The sequence below is a fragment of the Nestor notabilis genome, unplaced genomic scaffold (assembly GCF_000696875.1).
Source record: "Nestor notabilis isolate BGI_N333 unplaced genomic scaffold, ASM69687v1 scaffold26733, whole genome shotgun sequence".
NCBI lineage: Eukaryota > Metazoa > Chordata > Aves > Psittaciformes > Psittacidae > Nestor > Nestor notabilis.
In genome coordinates this window covers 14,615-30,028 of record NW_009923728.1, presented here as the reverse complement: position 1 = coordinate 30,028, position 15,414 = coordinate 14,615, and the positions used below count along the sequence as shown (strand labels likewise).

At 35.1% G+C, this 15,414-nt stretch overlaps 1 protein-coding gene across 1 annotated transcript in view; it reads right to left on the bottom strand.

The window, feature by feature from the left end:
* Nucleotides 1–6,572: 6,572 nt before the first annotated feature.
* The window catches only part of CHIC2 (cysteine-rich hydrophobic domain 2), a gene marked incomplete at its 5' end in the record, with an annotated part of 16,025 nt that continues 7,183 nt past the window's right edge, over nt 6,573–15,414 (bottom strand). Inside the window, 3 exons of the mRNA XM_010012307.1 lie at nt 6,573–6,623; nt 9,436–9,495; nt 9,662–9,718. Coding sequence (XP_010010609.1) covers nt 6,573–6,623; nt 9,436–9,495; nt 9,662–9,718 — 168 coding nt within the window. The remainder of the gene's footprint in view (nt 6,624–9,435; nt 9,496–9,661; nt 9,719–15,414) is intronic.

The following is a 15,414-nucleotide window of genomic DNA, read 5'->3' as shown; positions in this document are numbered from 1 at the left end:
TTTACTAGATTTTTTCCTAAGCACATGCAATATGATGCAATTCTCTGCAAATTCTTTTAAAGTAACATGAATTACATGGGACTAATTTAGCACTCAACATTTAGGCACTGATTTGTAGTTTACTGTTCTCTTCAGTTTTGGGGTTTGGTTTTGGGTTTTTTTTTTGGAATTAGTTTTGTATTCTTATTGCCATACTTGGTCTTTTACAGAAAGAAGAATTGGAGTTACACTTTTCAAATCAGAAACTACTCTGCATTCCTTGTTATCTCACTGAACCAAACTGCTCACTAGCAGTATTAGCAAGTAGGTACATAGCGTATCCTAACAAGTCAGAAAACCTGTTGCAAGCACAGAAGGATCAGAGATAAACATTTAGAGTGGATGAGTGAGATATTTATATTGGTACAATATAAATCAGTTTAAACATAGAGCCCCTAAAAATATCAGTTATATTGCACCAGGATAAAGACTTTTGGAAAAACTTCCAAACGTGATTTTAAAAATGGATTCACAAACCTAAAACAGTGTAACAGAAAAAAAAAAAAAAATCTTCAGCTACCTACCAAGTCTAGGTGAAGTTAAAAAGCAGGGGGGGAGTACGTCTCAATAAACATTATAAAATCAACTATCTGCCCTCCAAAAGTGAGCATGTATTCATGGTTCCCTTCTCCATAAAAGCTACACCTAACTACAAAAGTCTCACTTACTTACCTGAACTTAAATTGTCCTAACCGGGCCCTACTCCCGGGCCTTAGATATACTGTCACATGACAGGAGCTGTCTGGACAGGCAAGAACTCTCTTTGGAAACAATTAGCCATGCATTACAGCCTCCAGCTTAGGAAGAGACTGTGCTGTACTCGCTGCACAGCTCTCAGCAGCGATTCTGTTTTGGTCTGGGCATTTTAAACTAATAGATGCCAAGTTTAGAAGGAAGCTCACTTCAAAATGTGCATAATAGCAGAACTGTCTATCCATCAGGGCACAACCAAAAAGAATCAATAACACACTTGTTAAAGTAACAGAAATTAAGACGACCTACATGGATTGCCAGCTTTTACTTAACTTTCATTATTCAAAACCATTTTGATCAGTTCAAAGCTATTTTCCATCACACTCTGAGAAGTCCAAACCTAATCTCTAAATTCAGCCTTCAGGGTGTTGCTTCTCCTAATTCCTATGTTTCACCTTTTGCCTCACTAAATCTTTCCTAATGATCTCTTGTATTCTGAGGAGTCAAGCATTTATGAATCTTTTTTCAAGAAAATAAATCTTAATATTGAGGTAAACTAAGCAGAAGAATTTTTAAAAGGACATCTTTTATGAAACAGTAAAATGTAGTTTATAAAATATGTATTACCCAGGTGTCATGCGGTGGACATACACACACCAGCACAACAAGTGTCAATACATGAAGCTTCCTGCAAGAGTTTAGGGTTGGGGTTTTTTTTTTCAGTTTTCAGAAGTAGTCTCTAATTCAGTCCATGCTGACTGAAACATCAGCGTGCAAAAAGATCAAGTTCAAAAATTAATGAATTGCAAAACACTGTTAGCAACAAAACAACCCAAAAGGATTTCTGTAACTAATGAAGAATAAATGCATGATGTTTTCAGCAGAGAAATTTTCTGCTTCTAAAGTACTTCTCCCCTTGAATTTTTTCCACTTCCTTAAGAAAAAAAAAAAGATACTGTTTTCTCATTACACCAGTATTCCCTGATTCAACCAGCCTACAAAGAGAACTTTACAAAGAATAAACACAGGAATTAAGAAGGTAGCACCATCAGAAATAATCACTCTATCCAAGTCATTTAAAAAAAAAATTAGAAAAACTTCATTTACCCTTATCCAACATACTTTGACATTCAGCAGCCTAATCATACAGGGTAAAGGGAGCTCTCATAGCTGTATATTGGTAACATTCATAATGGTCATGCATATTACAATCAGAAGGTTTCTAGGGTGCTGTTTGCAAAGTAAGCCTTCATGCAGATAGGCATTCAGCTCTTTAACTCCATTTTCCTATTTCCTATTAGTCCCTGAGAAGTTAATATTTCTACCTACAATATGGCTATTAAAGGCATTATAACGATCATACACTTAGCTGCTTGTGATGGAAATGCAACGTGGCTTTAGGGAGAAGCAGCACAGAAATTGCAGCAAACGACTGGTGATGAATACAAATCTTACTTCTAAAATGCTTTCTTTTCATAAGCAAGATTGCTGAAGAGCAACATAAATTAATTTAGTCACCGATACAAAACTAGCCAGGGCCACTTACCCTTAATAAGTCGCTACTATGAATCCAAGACATTTTGGGCCCTGAGACCTCTCTAATTGAGCATTTCCTTTACATGAAATCATCTGGATTTTGACCTAATGTAGGGTCATCAGGATCCTTCTTTTTAATTACTCAACAGCAGTGCTGGGAGAACTTAAAAGAACCAGGGATTTTCTCTGCTTAACAAGTCTTTTGCCTCTTCAATTAAAGTGATCTCTTTAAATTGTTCAGAATTCAAATGGGGTTTTTTGGTGAAAAATTTGCATTATTGCCAGCTGCTCAAAAAACATAAGCTAGGGCTCCCAAAACAAGGGGACCAATTTAAAATGAAGACTTCAGGGTGGGGGGGTGGAGGGAAGGGAATAAAGACAAGTTGGGTTGTTGGGGTTTTTTTGCCTTCTGGCTTCTGAGCAGTTGCAGATTGCATTTTAAACCTCTTCCCTACAATCTTCAGGGCTAAATAATGACTTCTAGGAAAAAAAAAAAAATAAAAGAAAACTGACTTTTAAGTAAGCATGTATCTCGGAGATAGAGCCTTACATTTAAACACCGTGGTCTTGAGATTTATATAAATGTATCATTTAAAAAATTGATTTAAATATTACAATTTACCTCTAAGTACTGTAAAAAGTTTTACAATCTACCTGGCTTTGAGTATTGTGGGAAGTTTTGGATTTGCATACATAGTTTATTAAAATGACTCTTACTGAGCTATTACAAAAAGTGTACTTACTTCATGTAACTTATTTCATAAACATTTTGATTTCTGGTGAAGTTTGCCAATCCCAAACTTCAAATCATAGCTATTTAACTATAGATAAGCTCTACAGAATTCTTCATGTAGGGTCAGACAGAAAGCCTTTCTCCCTCAGGACTTGCTCCTACCTATCACTGAAATATTAAAAATAATTTAGTTCTATTATATTTAAGTAAGAAAGAAATCTTTACTGGCCAGTTAAAGGCCACTATATCTAAAAATAACAATTAGCTTTCACAGGGAGTCATTGATGCCTTTACCATTAGTTTTTCAGGATAAAGGCAAAACAGACATAATTAGCATAATCTGTTAAATGATTAATACCAAGTGGGTACCTAACTCTTACTTTTCAAGGAAACTGGAAATAAGATTATTTGTAGGAATTACGAAGTTGCAAGCAGCTGAACAAGTTCTTACAATGTAGTATTTATGTTATGTTCCCAGATGTGTCCTGAAGTCCTACTGTAGCTTCTGTCCTGCTCAAACTGTTGCAACTTTATTCTTTACCAACTGGACCAATTAAAAAAAAAAAAAAAAAAAAAAAAAAAAAAAAGTAGTAACATTTCTTTATTTCTTCTCACTCACACACAAAATAAATAGATTTAGTATTTTAGAAACAACATCAAAGAAAAATCCCGATGACTACTGCAGGCATTAAATAGTTGATTTAAGTTCCTGACAGTTTAATTTCTGTAATTGTAATTAATGAATCTAAAGGGATTGTATGAAAATGTCTTTTAACATTCTTACTAGGTGAGTGTACTTCCTCATCAGGAGAGTAACACTTTTGAGCAAAACTCATCTATATATGCTCGCACTTCCTCAAGTTTCCTGGTTGTGTTTTAAGTCAGAGACATTGTCTTAATAGAATACCAGAAATGCTTTAAGAGGCAATCACTCCAGCCTCCTTACTAAGGGATTTAACTTCTTACTTGCTCAGAACTCTGCTTTGGACTAGAATTCTTACAGAAAGTCATAGTTAAAATAAAGAGATGCCTGCTAAATAAGTAGACAACTGCAGCTGCACCCAGAAGCAGACAAGATCTTACCCAGCACTACTGCTCATGTGGAAGCTTTACTAAAGGAAACATACTTTGTAAACCTGAAAGCTGCACTCTATTCACTGCTGTGGTTTCAGTACACATCGTGCTCAAATTAGCTTTACTGTAGGTCTTTTAGGGATACTGCTGGCAAGGTAGTGTGGTGTCTCAGAATGCGTTATGGCAAGCTTGGGTAGTAAACCCAGGTGAACAGGTCATACTGAACGCAGTGCTGCTACGAACATAGCACAAGCCACATCCCTCCACACTAATGAACTACCAGCGTAAAACTGCATCCATGACACAAACCTTTCTATACAGTCAACTGATAACTTTCATAATAAAATCTAGGCCTTGTATAATTCAATATTTACTTTATTGAAAACTGACACTTGAAGAAATCAACATGTATTTCTGGTCAGTATTTATCACCAGTTACCACTTCTGTTCAATTCCAACCTCTCCCCTGCACCTCCAACCTGCACAGCTATCAATGTCAGGCTTCTGGCCTCTGTCGCAGGCTGAAACTGGTCTGAGATCATAACTATTATTTCTGGGTGAAAGGAGGAGTGCTGCAGACCCAGGTTTGTCCTAAAGAAGAGGCTGAAATTGACTTTTAATAATTATAACCAGGTACTTTGGAGAGAAACCGTTGTGGGACCTAGAGGACTAAGGCAGCACAAAACTGCCATTTGTTAATTAAAAATCATATTCCATCAATTCAAAGAGACACACTTGTAGGCTTGTATGAAAAGTGTAGCTGAGCTATTTTCAAAGTAAAAAGCAGGAATTCACACACAAAAGCTGAGCAAAGGGTGAGTTTTGGGAACAGATACAGAAGATTTAGATTTAAGGAAACTTATAACTTTCTAGACCACTCCCACTATCAACAATTCAGGAATATAATACTCACTAGAGAATATTTTACAGAGAATAAATATTTTGAAGACATAGAAAAATAGTTCACCGCATCAAGGTACTTGTAATATATTACCTTGAAATAAAACTTGTATTTAAAAGATTAAAAAGAGAAGACTATTCTTGTAGTGGTATCAACTTTTCATTCATACAAATATTAAGCAGGGTATATCTGTTTTTTCATATATTCACATTATTGCTTGCTACCACAACTGTACAAGGAACATATTCTTAACTTACATTAATGTTCACGTACAGTAATTTTAGATACCTAAATGAAATCAAGAAAACATGACTGAGTTGCAATTAAAAAAAAACAAACTATATGTGAAGATATGTACAACTAAGATACAAGTAGAAGAAATGAAAATACAACTGGCCTGACCCAAGCATACATCATATATCCAGTTAAAAAAAAGTCTTATACTTACGCAGAAAATAATATCTGTAAACCAAAATGAGCAGAAGCAAGGGTGCAATAAATAATTATCTAACACATTTAAACTTTACACTGTTGCCCAGTGTACCCTGCTTTATTTTTAACACATGGCATCTGCATCTGGAACAGTATTATTCAAGATTTCTTCAATAACCTCTTTCTGTTTATGTGGCTTTAATACAAACAAACAAAACTAAAAACCCAAAAGGTCCTCTTGAACGATATTTTCTAGGAAAACAAGTCCTCCTACACCCCCATGTACAGGATCTGGTAAACAGTAAGAACAAAGCTGATACATGGCATTATCTTGAATTAAAACAGCCACATTATAAATTGTAACACTAATATACTTTTGTGATCTTGAGTTCTACTAAACAGATGCATGCGAGTCTCTCAGCAGTTCTTCTAGTCTGAGTGAAATAATTCTAGTTTGCTGCTTTATTTTTTTAAACCTTTAAATTAGAACTCTTTCAGAACCAGCTGACTGGATTTCTTCATGAAAAGCACAGAGATTTCTACTAATGCAATGACATTTGGGTTCCAAAAAGCACAGTTTCAGAAAGAACTTTATCTCCTTCTTTTGTTGGAAGAGGCTAGCCAATATCCCAAAAAGAAATAAAAATATTTACAATTGACTAGTCACTGACAAAAGTTTAGGAAGATCTCAGAAGGTATTTCAGCATGTAAATGAATGGTTAAAAGGACTTACACAATGTACAGTCAATCAGTTGTGTTATTTTGGGATAAAAAAATACCTGCTCGCTTGTATACCGTTTTCAGCTGTGTATTTATAGTAATATATATATGTACACACGCGCGCGCACACATATAAAAGACTCTTTGAAAATCAAGATATATTAATAAACAGAAGTAGTAAAAGTAACAATAACTTAAGTAGTAGTTAACATTTGTGTGAAATTCCTTTGCTGAGTTTGACCAAATGCACTTGGAACATGCTCTTATTTGGAGGGGGAGGAAAAAAAAAAAAGAAAAAAAGAAACCCAACAAAACAAACAAAAAAATAATGACAACACCACAAGATTCGGTAGAACCAATCTATGTCACCACCAGGAGAGCACCAAGCAAGGCACCATTGGAAAGACAACATACTTGAATAAGTCTCTATAAATAAATCAAACGTTAATCTGGTCGAAAAATCGGTGTCTTTGGTAAAAATTCTATAAGGATGACCTGTATAAAAAGAAGAACAAACATATATTAGATGGAAGGAAGATAGCAGCAATCTGATTATCTATCACAATGACAATTCATATGCTTCTTTCCCAAGTACATCAAGTTGTGATGATAATCAAAGATCACTTAAAGAATCAAATTCAATTGGAAATGTTTGCCTACCGACACCTAACATCTAAACAAACTGAAATAAGCTATTACATAATTATTCTTTATTATAATTCATTCACTTTATTAGGAAAAAATGATGAAAGAGAGAAACAGTCATAAAAAAAATCACAAGGCACAATGTATGCAAAGTTAATTTTAAATTACACATGCAATTCCCTTTACTTCAAAATTGTTTCAATTTAATATAGGATTCTAAATCATATTTATCATTCAAAACTTGTATAGATAGAAAGGTGTATCAACCTTTGCAAAGTTCCCATATCTAATAAATCTGCAGGTACTTAACAAGAAACCTGACTAATGCTTTTGCAAGATTATTCTTAAGGCCCCTATTTGGACTATGTGTTTCTGAGCTATGTACACATGGTAGTATACACTCCAGAATACAATCCAAGTATTTATCCTACTTTAAACAGAAAGCTTAAAGGAAATATTCACTTGTGCACTTTCTTCAGAAATACAGTCATGATACAGCAGCATGATTATATTCCTAAATAAATGCATCTGGTAACATGATTAAGGATTTTATTTGCTTTCAAAAGCAGCTTGCCTTTCTAAGAAGTTAAAAAAAAAAAAAAAAGAATTTCTAAATGTTTTTGATTGTAAACGAGAACGCAACTTGGCTGCTTATAGAGCAACTACTATCTCTGATAGCATACTGAATGTCAGAAAAGAAGTCTCTGATTTTATTTCTAAGGCAAACAGTTTTGAAATAATATCAAAATCAGGTGTATAAACTTTCTTTTAAGAGATATTCAGAAGTGACTTATATTCAGAAGCAATGCAAACTGCTCAAAATCCATTGAGCCCTGACATGAGTCAACCAATGAATGCTTCAGAAATACCAGGGCTACTGATACTCAGACAAGGTTTCAAAAAGGGAGCAAAGAACTAAAGCTGGAACGCTGAGTTTATGCCAAAGAAGTAAGGCTATTGTGGTTTTATCTAGTCTATTATTTATTTAATTTAGCATCTACAACAGTGGACTTTGAACCGCAAGCTGGAAAAGCACCAAGTTTTGGGTACAAGAGTCTAATTTAATCACCTGCTTTGGAAAAAAGGTGAAGATACATATTATTTAAAATTAAATCATAAACACAACATTAGGGGCAAGAGACCAGCAAATCAGTTCACTGAAAATGAAAAAATGGTAGAGAGATTTGGTAAAAATTCTCTTCTTAGATAATATATTAAACATTTCACAAACTGAAAATAAAATCTTCGATCTTTACCCTGTGAAACTACATCCTCATGCTTACATATTATTAATGTAAACAGGTCAACTGATTTTAAATTGTATTTAACAGAATTTTAATCTGTAAAGGTTGCTGGGGTATAGTGTTTACAAATGAGCATTGTACGTGTCTTCTTCAATTGAATCTGTAAAACACTGGATGGGACAATGTCTTCCTGTTGGAAAACAAAATCTTCAGTGAAATAAAAAACCTGCTTCATTTAGGTAAAGCTCAAATACACTTTATGAAATTTGCTTTATTCCATTTTCAGCCACATCTCATAGATCTAAGACAAAAAAAAATGTGTAGAATACATGTTAAAAAAATCTACTTGTTCAGTGAACCAAGTAGAGTCATTCTATGAAAAGCATTTTAAAGATCTTATGTTTCAGGCTAGAAATAAGATTTAATTTAGAAACAGGAAAAAGGGGAATACTAAAAAAAAAAAAAAAGGTTCTTTTAATATCTTTTCCACCTGCTTAATCACTTTTAAAGTTTTTATATGCAAGATAGCATTGTTTTTCAAAGAACAAAGTAGCATGTAATGAAAGACCACAGATAAGTTAGAACTAATACAGTAGGCATTTCTCAAAGGAATCTTTCTTTTTAAAAGGTTAACCCTTCCTATCACCTACTTCCTAGATCATTAAAAAAATATGCAAATTCTAACATTTCTCACATTTCAGCAGCGTAATCTCATCTTGTTCTATGTACCTCCAAGATATTTTGAAAATGGAAATAAAAACAGCACCAAAAAAGAGCAAGAAGGTTGCAAGCTAAACAAACCAAAATCCCACATCGGACATCATTCATTTTAAACAGCATATTCTCACTGTGTATTTCCAAGAAGAGCTAATGGAGTTTCAGCCAAAGATTGGAGTAAGTTAAAACTCCAGAGACTGACTTTAAAATATTATAGTGACACAGCTTAGAGATAAAGATACTTTCAAGACAGTTGAGGTAAGGGGCAGTTAAAATCTCAAAAGGCTAAAGGTTTCTTAAGCTCCAACAGCTTAGTTGAAAGGTCTTCTTCCATACTTTTAGACTTGATTAGCATTATATAAAACAGCCATATCTGACTTGCTGCGTAACCAAAGTCGTGGTTATTCTTTATACAGCATCCAAAATTTCACACTCCATCAGCACATGTTCAAGCTATTTTATCTTGGCAATTAATTTATTATTTTTCAGAACACAGTGAAGCCTTGTTTTCAAGTCATTCATAACTTTATAAATCAGTCCTGCACATGAAACCATGCATCTGTGAACCGTAGAAAATCCTTGCACTCAGGCGATTAAGCTCCTGACACCTTTACTGATTAATAATCATGAAAAGAATAAGATCAGAAGCAAAATAAATGATCATTTAATAGAGAAACTCACAAAACAGCCCTTTAACTTACATATTCCATCATGTTATTCGTTTCACATTTCCTTTTGCTTAGTCTCCAATGCAAGCACAGCTAGACAAGGAGGAAAGAAAAAGAAGAAAAATGAGCTGTATTTTATCGCAGCACACAGACTAGCCCATTTGTCCACCTTTCATATTTTTCGTTCAACAAAAGCATCTGTTTCCATACTGTGCAATTCAAACTCCAACAGTACGAAGCTGCTCCCTGCGGCACTCACCTTGTGGTATAACCTATTGTTTTCCCATTCTAATAACTTCTCAATCGATCTTCGTGTCTGGAAGACAAATGAGAAAGAATTTTACTCTTGACTGGTTTTAGAAAAACTTTGTTTTGCAGCTGCTTTTGTGTGAAAGGGAGAGAGGTACAGGACAGTGACTGAGTACAGGGTGGTCTGTAGTACTATCAAAACTTCTCTGGTATTAAATAGTAACTAGAACAGAACTTTTTACAACAACCAAATAGTATCTCCAAGCATTCTGGAAGAACTGTTCATATGTATATGCTTTCTGGTTCTTATAGCAGTTACAACTTTAAAATCACAGACATTTTGAAACAATGCAAGTATAAAAGCAGGAACACTGCTCCTCTAGTATCACTGGTCTAAACACACTGCTTTTGAGAAGGTCAGTATCTAAACTGACGAATGTTGCCAACTATTTTGCAATGCTGAAGGTAAAGTACAAATGTGGTAATCTAAACGAAAGATTTTTTTTGTTACTTTTATTTTCAGGATTTTAGAACCTGAAAACCAAATGCAGAAAGTTCTAGTAAATTGCACAAATAACTATTACTCTGTGATGTGTATAAAGAGCAAACACAGTATTTAGGATTCTAAAGCAAAGTTTTACTGCCTATGTTGCCCACACTTGACACTTCAGATAAAGAATCCTTAAAGCTGTTTGCAGAGCTTTTTAAGATTATGCAGTATTAAAGGACATTCTGTGCTGTAAAGTTTCACAGCATTTTGAATATAATTATTCACTTATATTTACATTTGAGAAATACATACTGACATTTATGGTCATTTGACTGCCAGAATATATACTGCTCAGCTCTAAATGGGATTTGCTACTGACTATGAATAAAAAGAGGATAATTCATGGTGCCAGGTGTTGAGATGAGACCAACAGAGCTGCAGGTGCAAAAGGACAGAGCAATGACAAGGATCAAATACAACTTAGTGCAGCTGCAGCTTCCTTACAAGGCAGAGAGGGGTGAGGGGAAGGGATGAGAAAGCATCTTGCTGTTATTAGTACAAAATACAAGTACTGTAAATGAACCTTAACAAATCAAACTAAAAGCTGTCATGAGAAGTGAGGACGTCTGAGTAACATAAAAAATTAGATAACAAATTACTCATTTCCCACTAAATATTAGTATCTTGGTTCTCAAACATCAGTTTCTCTCTAGTTCAATACCGAAGCATTGTGGGGAACCACATCTAAGCATGTACTGTGGTCACATGATTAAAAATTAGCTCATTGCTATCTATGAGTAATCATTACACTGAATTTTTATTATGTTTTATTTTAAAAAAGCACGAGTCAAGGAATTATCACAAGGTGGATGTGCCAGTGACTAATTTATCACATCAATCGGGAATTGAGTATTTTTGGGGTTATTGTTATTATTATGTTTTTAAAGACAGTGCCCTTTAACAATAATCAGTAGACCTCACTTGTTTCTTTGTAAAGATAGCCTTTTAGAGTCTGCTCTCCTTTTAAATGAAAATAGGGCAGCAGTTATGGTCACACTTTTGTTAATTTAGTTGCCAGTCAGCTCCAAATCAAAAGAAAATAAGGCTGCAGAGTGTAATTAACATTCAGTTCAGTCGTTTTGTCCCTTGTCTAGCCCCCAAGCTTTGGTAAAATTGCCATCTGAATGCTGAAGGCTGTAGGGAAATCGATTTGATTCTAATCGCACCATGAAAAGAACATGATCTAACTGCTTTCAGCCCTCCGTAAATCTGTACTAGGTCTTTAGCACAATGCAACTTCCAATTTAAAAAGCACTGAATGTCTCGTCAATGACTTTGTGAAGAAAAAAGAACAAGGAGCAGACATAAAAATTCCAATAGTTGTTTAAGCATTAAACTTCATTTGCATCACAGCAAACCTGAAAAGGGCTGACCTCTCAAACCGCCTCTCAGGTCTATGAAGTTGTAGCCTTGACAAGCTCACATTGACAGAGCTCATTGACTCTGAAAGGCTACTCTATCAATGGTGAAAAATGGCAATAGGTTCTACTCTGAGCAGGCATCTGCCTGCCCACCCGCTGCTAAACCAATGGCAAAACTGATTCAAAACCTGAATCTACCTTGTAATCTTCCTTTCCAGGACCTTTTAATAATAGATTAAGATCACTATACAATTTAATTTCATTGTTTGCCCCAAAGAGTGTGAAAAACATCCAAGCTTTTCAGATTCCAATAAAATTACATATATATTACAATACATACACATAAATAAGAAATTGATAGATAGTTATGTACTATTAATTGGTTTGTTTAAATAAGAAGCCAGTTTAAAGTAATTTGACTAGTGTGAGATAAAAGCAGATGCAGCCTCGAGAATACGATTATTTAGGTTCCCAGAGCCTTAAATAGAATCCTTCCCGAGGTATAATTTGGGACAGTCGTGGCTCCCAAATCATGCCACATTACCAATACTGAAAAGTTAATGAAAATTAGACTCTAAAATATTTCTGCAAACCTCAGAGCTTGGGATAAAAAGAAATGAATTAAACAGCATCACACAATTCACTATAGTAAGTTTTCTTCCTACTTGACAGGTGAAAAAAAAGCACTTGCACGTGCAGCTTAATTAATCACTGCTCTTGACATCTCAATGATTTACAGTGAGGAGCAGGTGAGGATATACAAAACCAGAAAGGAACACTTGATTTGAGTGTAGCATTTCCAGCACACTAGGATGACAAGCTTATATATTCTATCAATGGTGTACAGAAAAACCTATACAGCAAATTATTTGTTAGCCTCAACAAAAGCACAAATTAAGTGGAAGAGAGACTTGCTTATTAGGAAGATTTAATACTATCCAGCTTTTAATTTTTCTTTTTTTAAAAACCCAATCCAATATTTGAGCAAAGCTAAAACTGCAATTCAAGCACACTTTTTAGCATGCCAATGATAAGAAAGTATGGTTTGTAACATACTTTGTAGGGGAAAAATTAAAAGCAGATAGTCTTTAATGTTATCCACCAAATTTTGTGAAACAGACTTCTTCAATCAACAATCTAGATGCAATGTTTAATGAAAATTCCTGTAAAATAACTGGTTCTTTAAAGATAGTAATGTTTGACAGTGTCTTTGAAAAATCAGACTACCAAGAAAACCCCAACTCAGAATACACTTTCACCAATGCTTATTGCTCCCAACTAAGTAAAATAAAGTTTTCCCCTTAAACATGGAAGAGGTAAGAAAAAAAAAAAATAAAATAAAAAAGAAGCTAGGAAGGCTATGAACTTTTCATAGCAGTATTGAGTACAAATACTACATTACCTGTATTACCAACTACAAGACCTACCAGTGTCTACTGAAGTTAGCTTACAATTCCAGATGCAGTTATGATCTGGATTGGGATACTGTGCAGCCACAGGGTCCCTCTTGCAGTGCATGACCTGGAACATGCACGTTACGTTAAACCATACTAGTGAATGGGGGGCCGAAGTCCCCTCAGGTCCTGCTGTATATCAGTGAATGACTGGTACAATATTAAACAAAAGGATCCTACATGATTCCTAAAATGGTGCTAATTTGAGTACCTCCCTTTGTCTGTAAGTGGGGAAATAACACAGATAAAGTAACAACTCCACTACTGATTTTATTCGCAGTTGTCTGGGAATAGGAGAACCTCCTGCTAAATGTATTTGATCTTTGACTTCTCACCTGAAAACTCCAAAACGTATGTAAATGCAGTACGTTAGTCCAATAAATAGTACACAGAGATTTTAAAATTCCTTCATACAAAACTTTACCACAATCAATATTAATAATTCTGAATATCGCCCTGAAAAAAATACACCTTATGCTCAAACTTCAAAATACAAAGAGACCAATTTAAGCAGATTTTTGTTGATTCTCATACGGTCAGATTTTCTATTACCCCTCAGAAGAAAAGAGAAGGAGCATATCAGAGGCCTGAACTATACCATCTCAAAGAGAGAAATGATGCATGTCAGAATTTCTGTTCATTCTCCAAAGATAAACCCAACTATAAAATTCATACTTAAGTAATTTATCGGCACAAATAAAATAAAAAGTCATCTTCTAATTGAATCACACAAGTGTACACTCATTTTCAACATGCCAGAACATCCCCCAAGTCAATTTTGTGCCCCATATTGGTACCACAAAAATGCCAAAACTGTACTCAGAAGACACATACCTGAATTACATACATCTTTAGCTGTGCTGAGCAAGTCCCCACCTTGAACACTGAATCACAAATAAACCCTTTAGAAACTGTGAATTGGTAAGATTCCCATCTCACTGAGGAATTTGCTATTTGTGAAGGGCAAAGATGACAAAGGTGAAGCCTGAGTTAAGTCCAGACCCTGGCATCCTGGAATACCTGCTTCAGCATGTACAGTAGCTTGAAAAGGTGTCTGATCAACCGCATAGGAAAGCTGATGCAAGATACACCTATGAGTAGCTTGGACATTTCTTACTAGAGACTTACTTACTAGTAAAGGTGCTCATCCCAGAAGCCACTGCAGCATCCATGCAAGAGAGTGAACGAAGCCCATACATTCAGGATTGAAGAATATCTGGAAATAATGTATCATTCTGGTGCTTTTTGTACAATCTTGCCTTGTCCAACAGGATTACTATTGCTGTATCTTGTTTTACCTTACAGATGATTCTGGGCAGAAAGTGAGCCCAGGCAAAAGCAGATCAAAGCTCCTGATCAGGCAAAGAGAAATATAACCAGAATTCTGGAGTGGAAGAACTGACAACATCAAGTTGCCTTCAGGAGACTTCCTGTTCTAAAATATAGCCCTGAGGATACTGTCCCGTTTTCTCACATGATCCTTAAACTGCCCTAATCTGTACTAATCCAGAGTTGAGACCCATACATCACAGAGAAATAAATTTAAACCTTAATGAATCAAATCAGATCAACAACTTTCTGGAAAGGTCTCTTTCACCACAGTGTCTGCTGATAGAAGAGCAGCATTAGTTGACATTACTGCATGTAACAGGTTTTAATATCTAAGCCAAAGACACCGGTTACCTTGATTGTCAAACTCCTAGACTGTTTAAGAAAGCACTAAAGCAGTGAAATATGTGGAGAATGGAGAAGGTGTACAGAAACATACACCCCATGTACATTATTCAGGAGTACAATGGAGAATATCTTGTAGTATTATGACCATCATATTAACTGATGGGTGATTCCAGATTTATTTTGGTCTGGAGTAGAAACGTGTGGCCAAGAGAGATTATCAAGGAAAGTTCCTAAAAGTTGCTTACAAAATTCTGACATAAATTTACTCCCAAATATAGACAACCCAAGAGACTCAAGATGCTAACTTGATAGTTTAGCCACTGCATATTTTAGCTCTCCTGTAAGAGCTAAGTCACCAAGGTAAGTGTAGCTAGTTACTTTCTGTAATGACATGACAGTGACTAGAGTCAACAACGGCAGAACCTTCATACTATGGAGAAGCCCTGTAGAAGAAATAGTCTTGACCCTGACAAAATTAATACACTTCCCCTGATAAGGCCTAATCGAGATGTAGTAAAACACACTTCACAGGCAGACAGATGTTGAACTGACCCATGAAGCATCGAGATTATAACTAATGTTGTTATTCAAATTTGTAAATGAAGATTTGTAGCTCTTTTCTTCTGGAATTAAATTCTAGCTCTGATTCTGTCATTACAAAGAAAAAGAAAAATTAATCTCTGTTCCCTCCTAACAAACTATTCACATCTGGCCATAACAA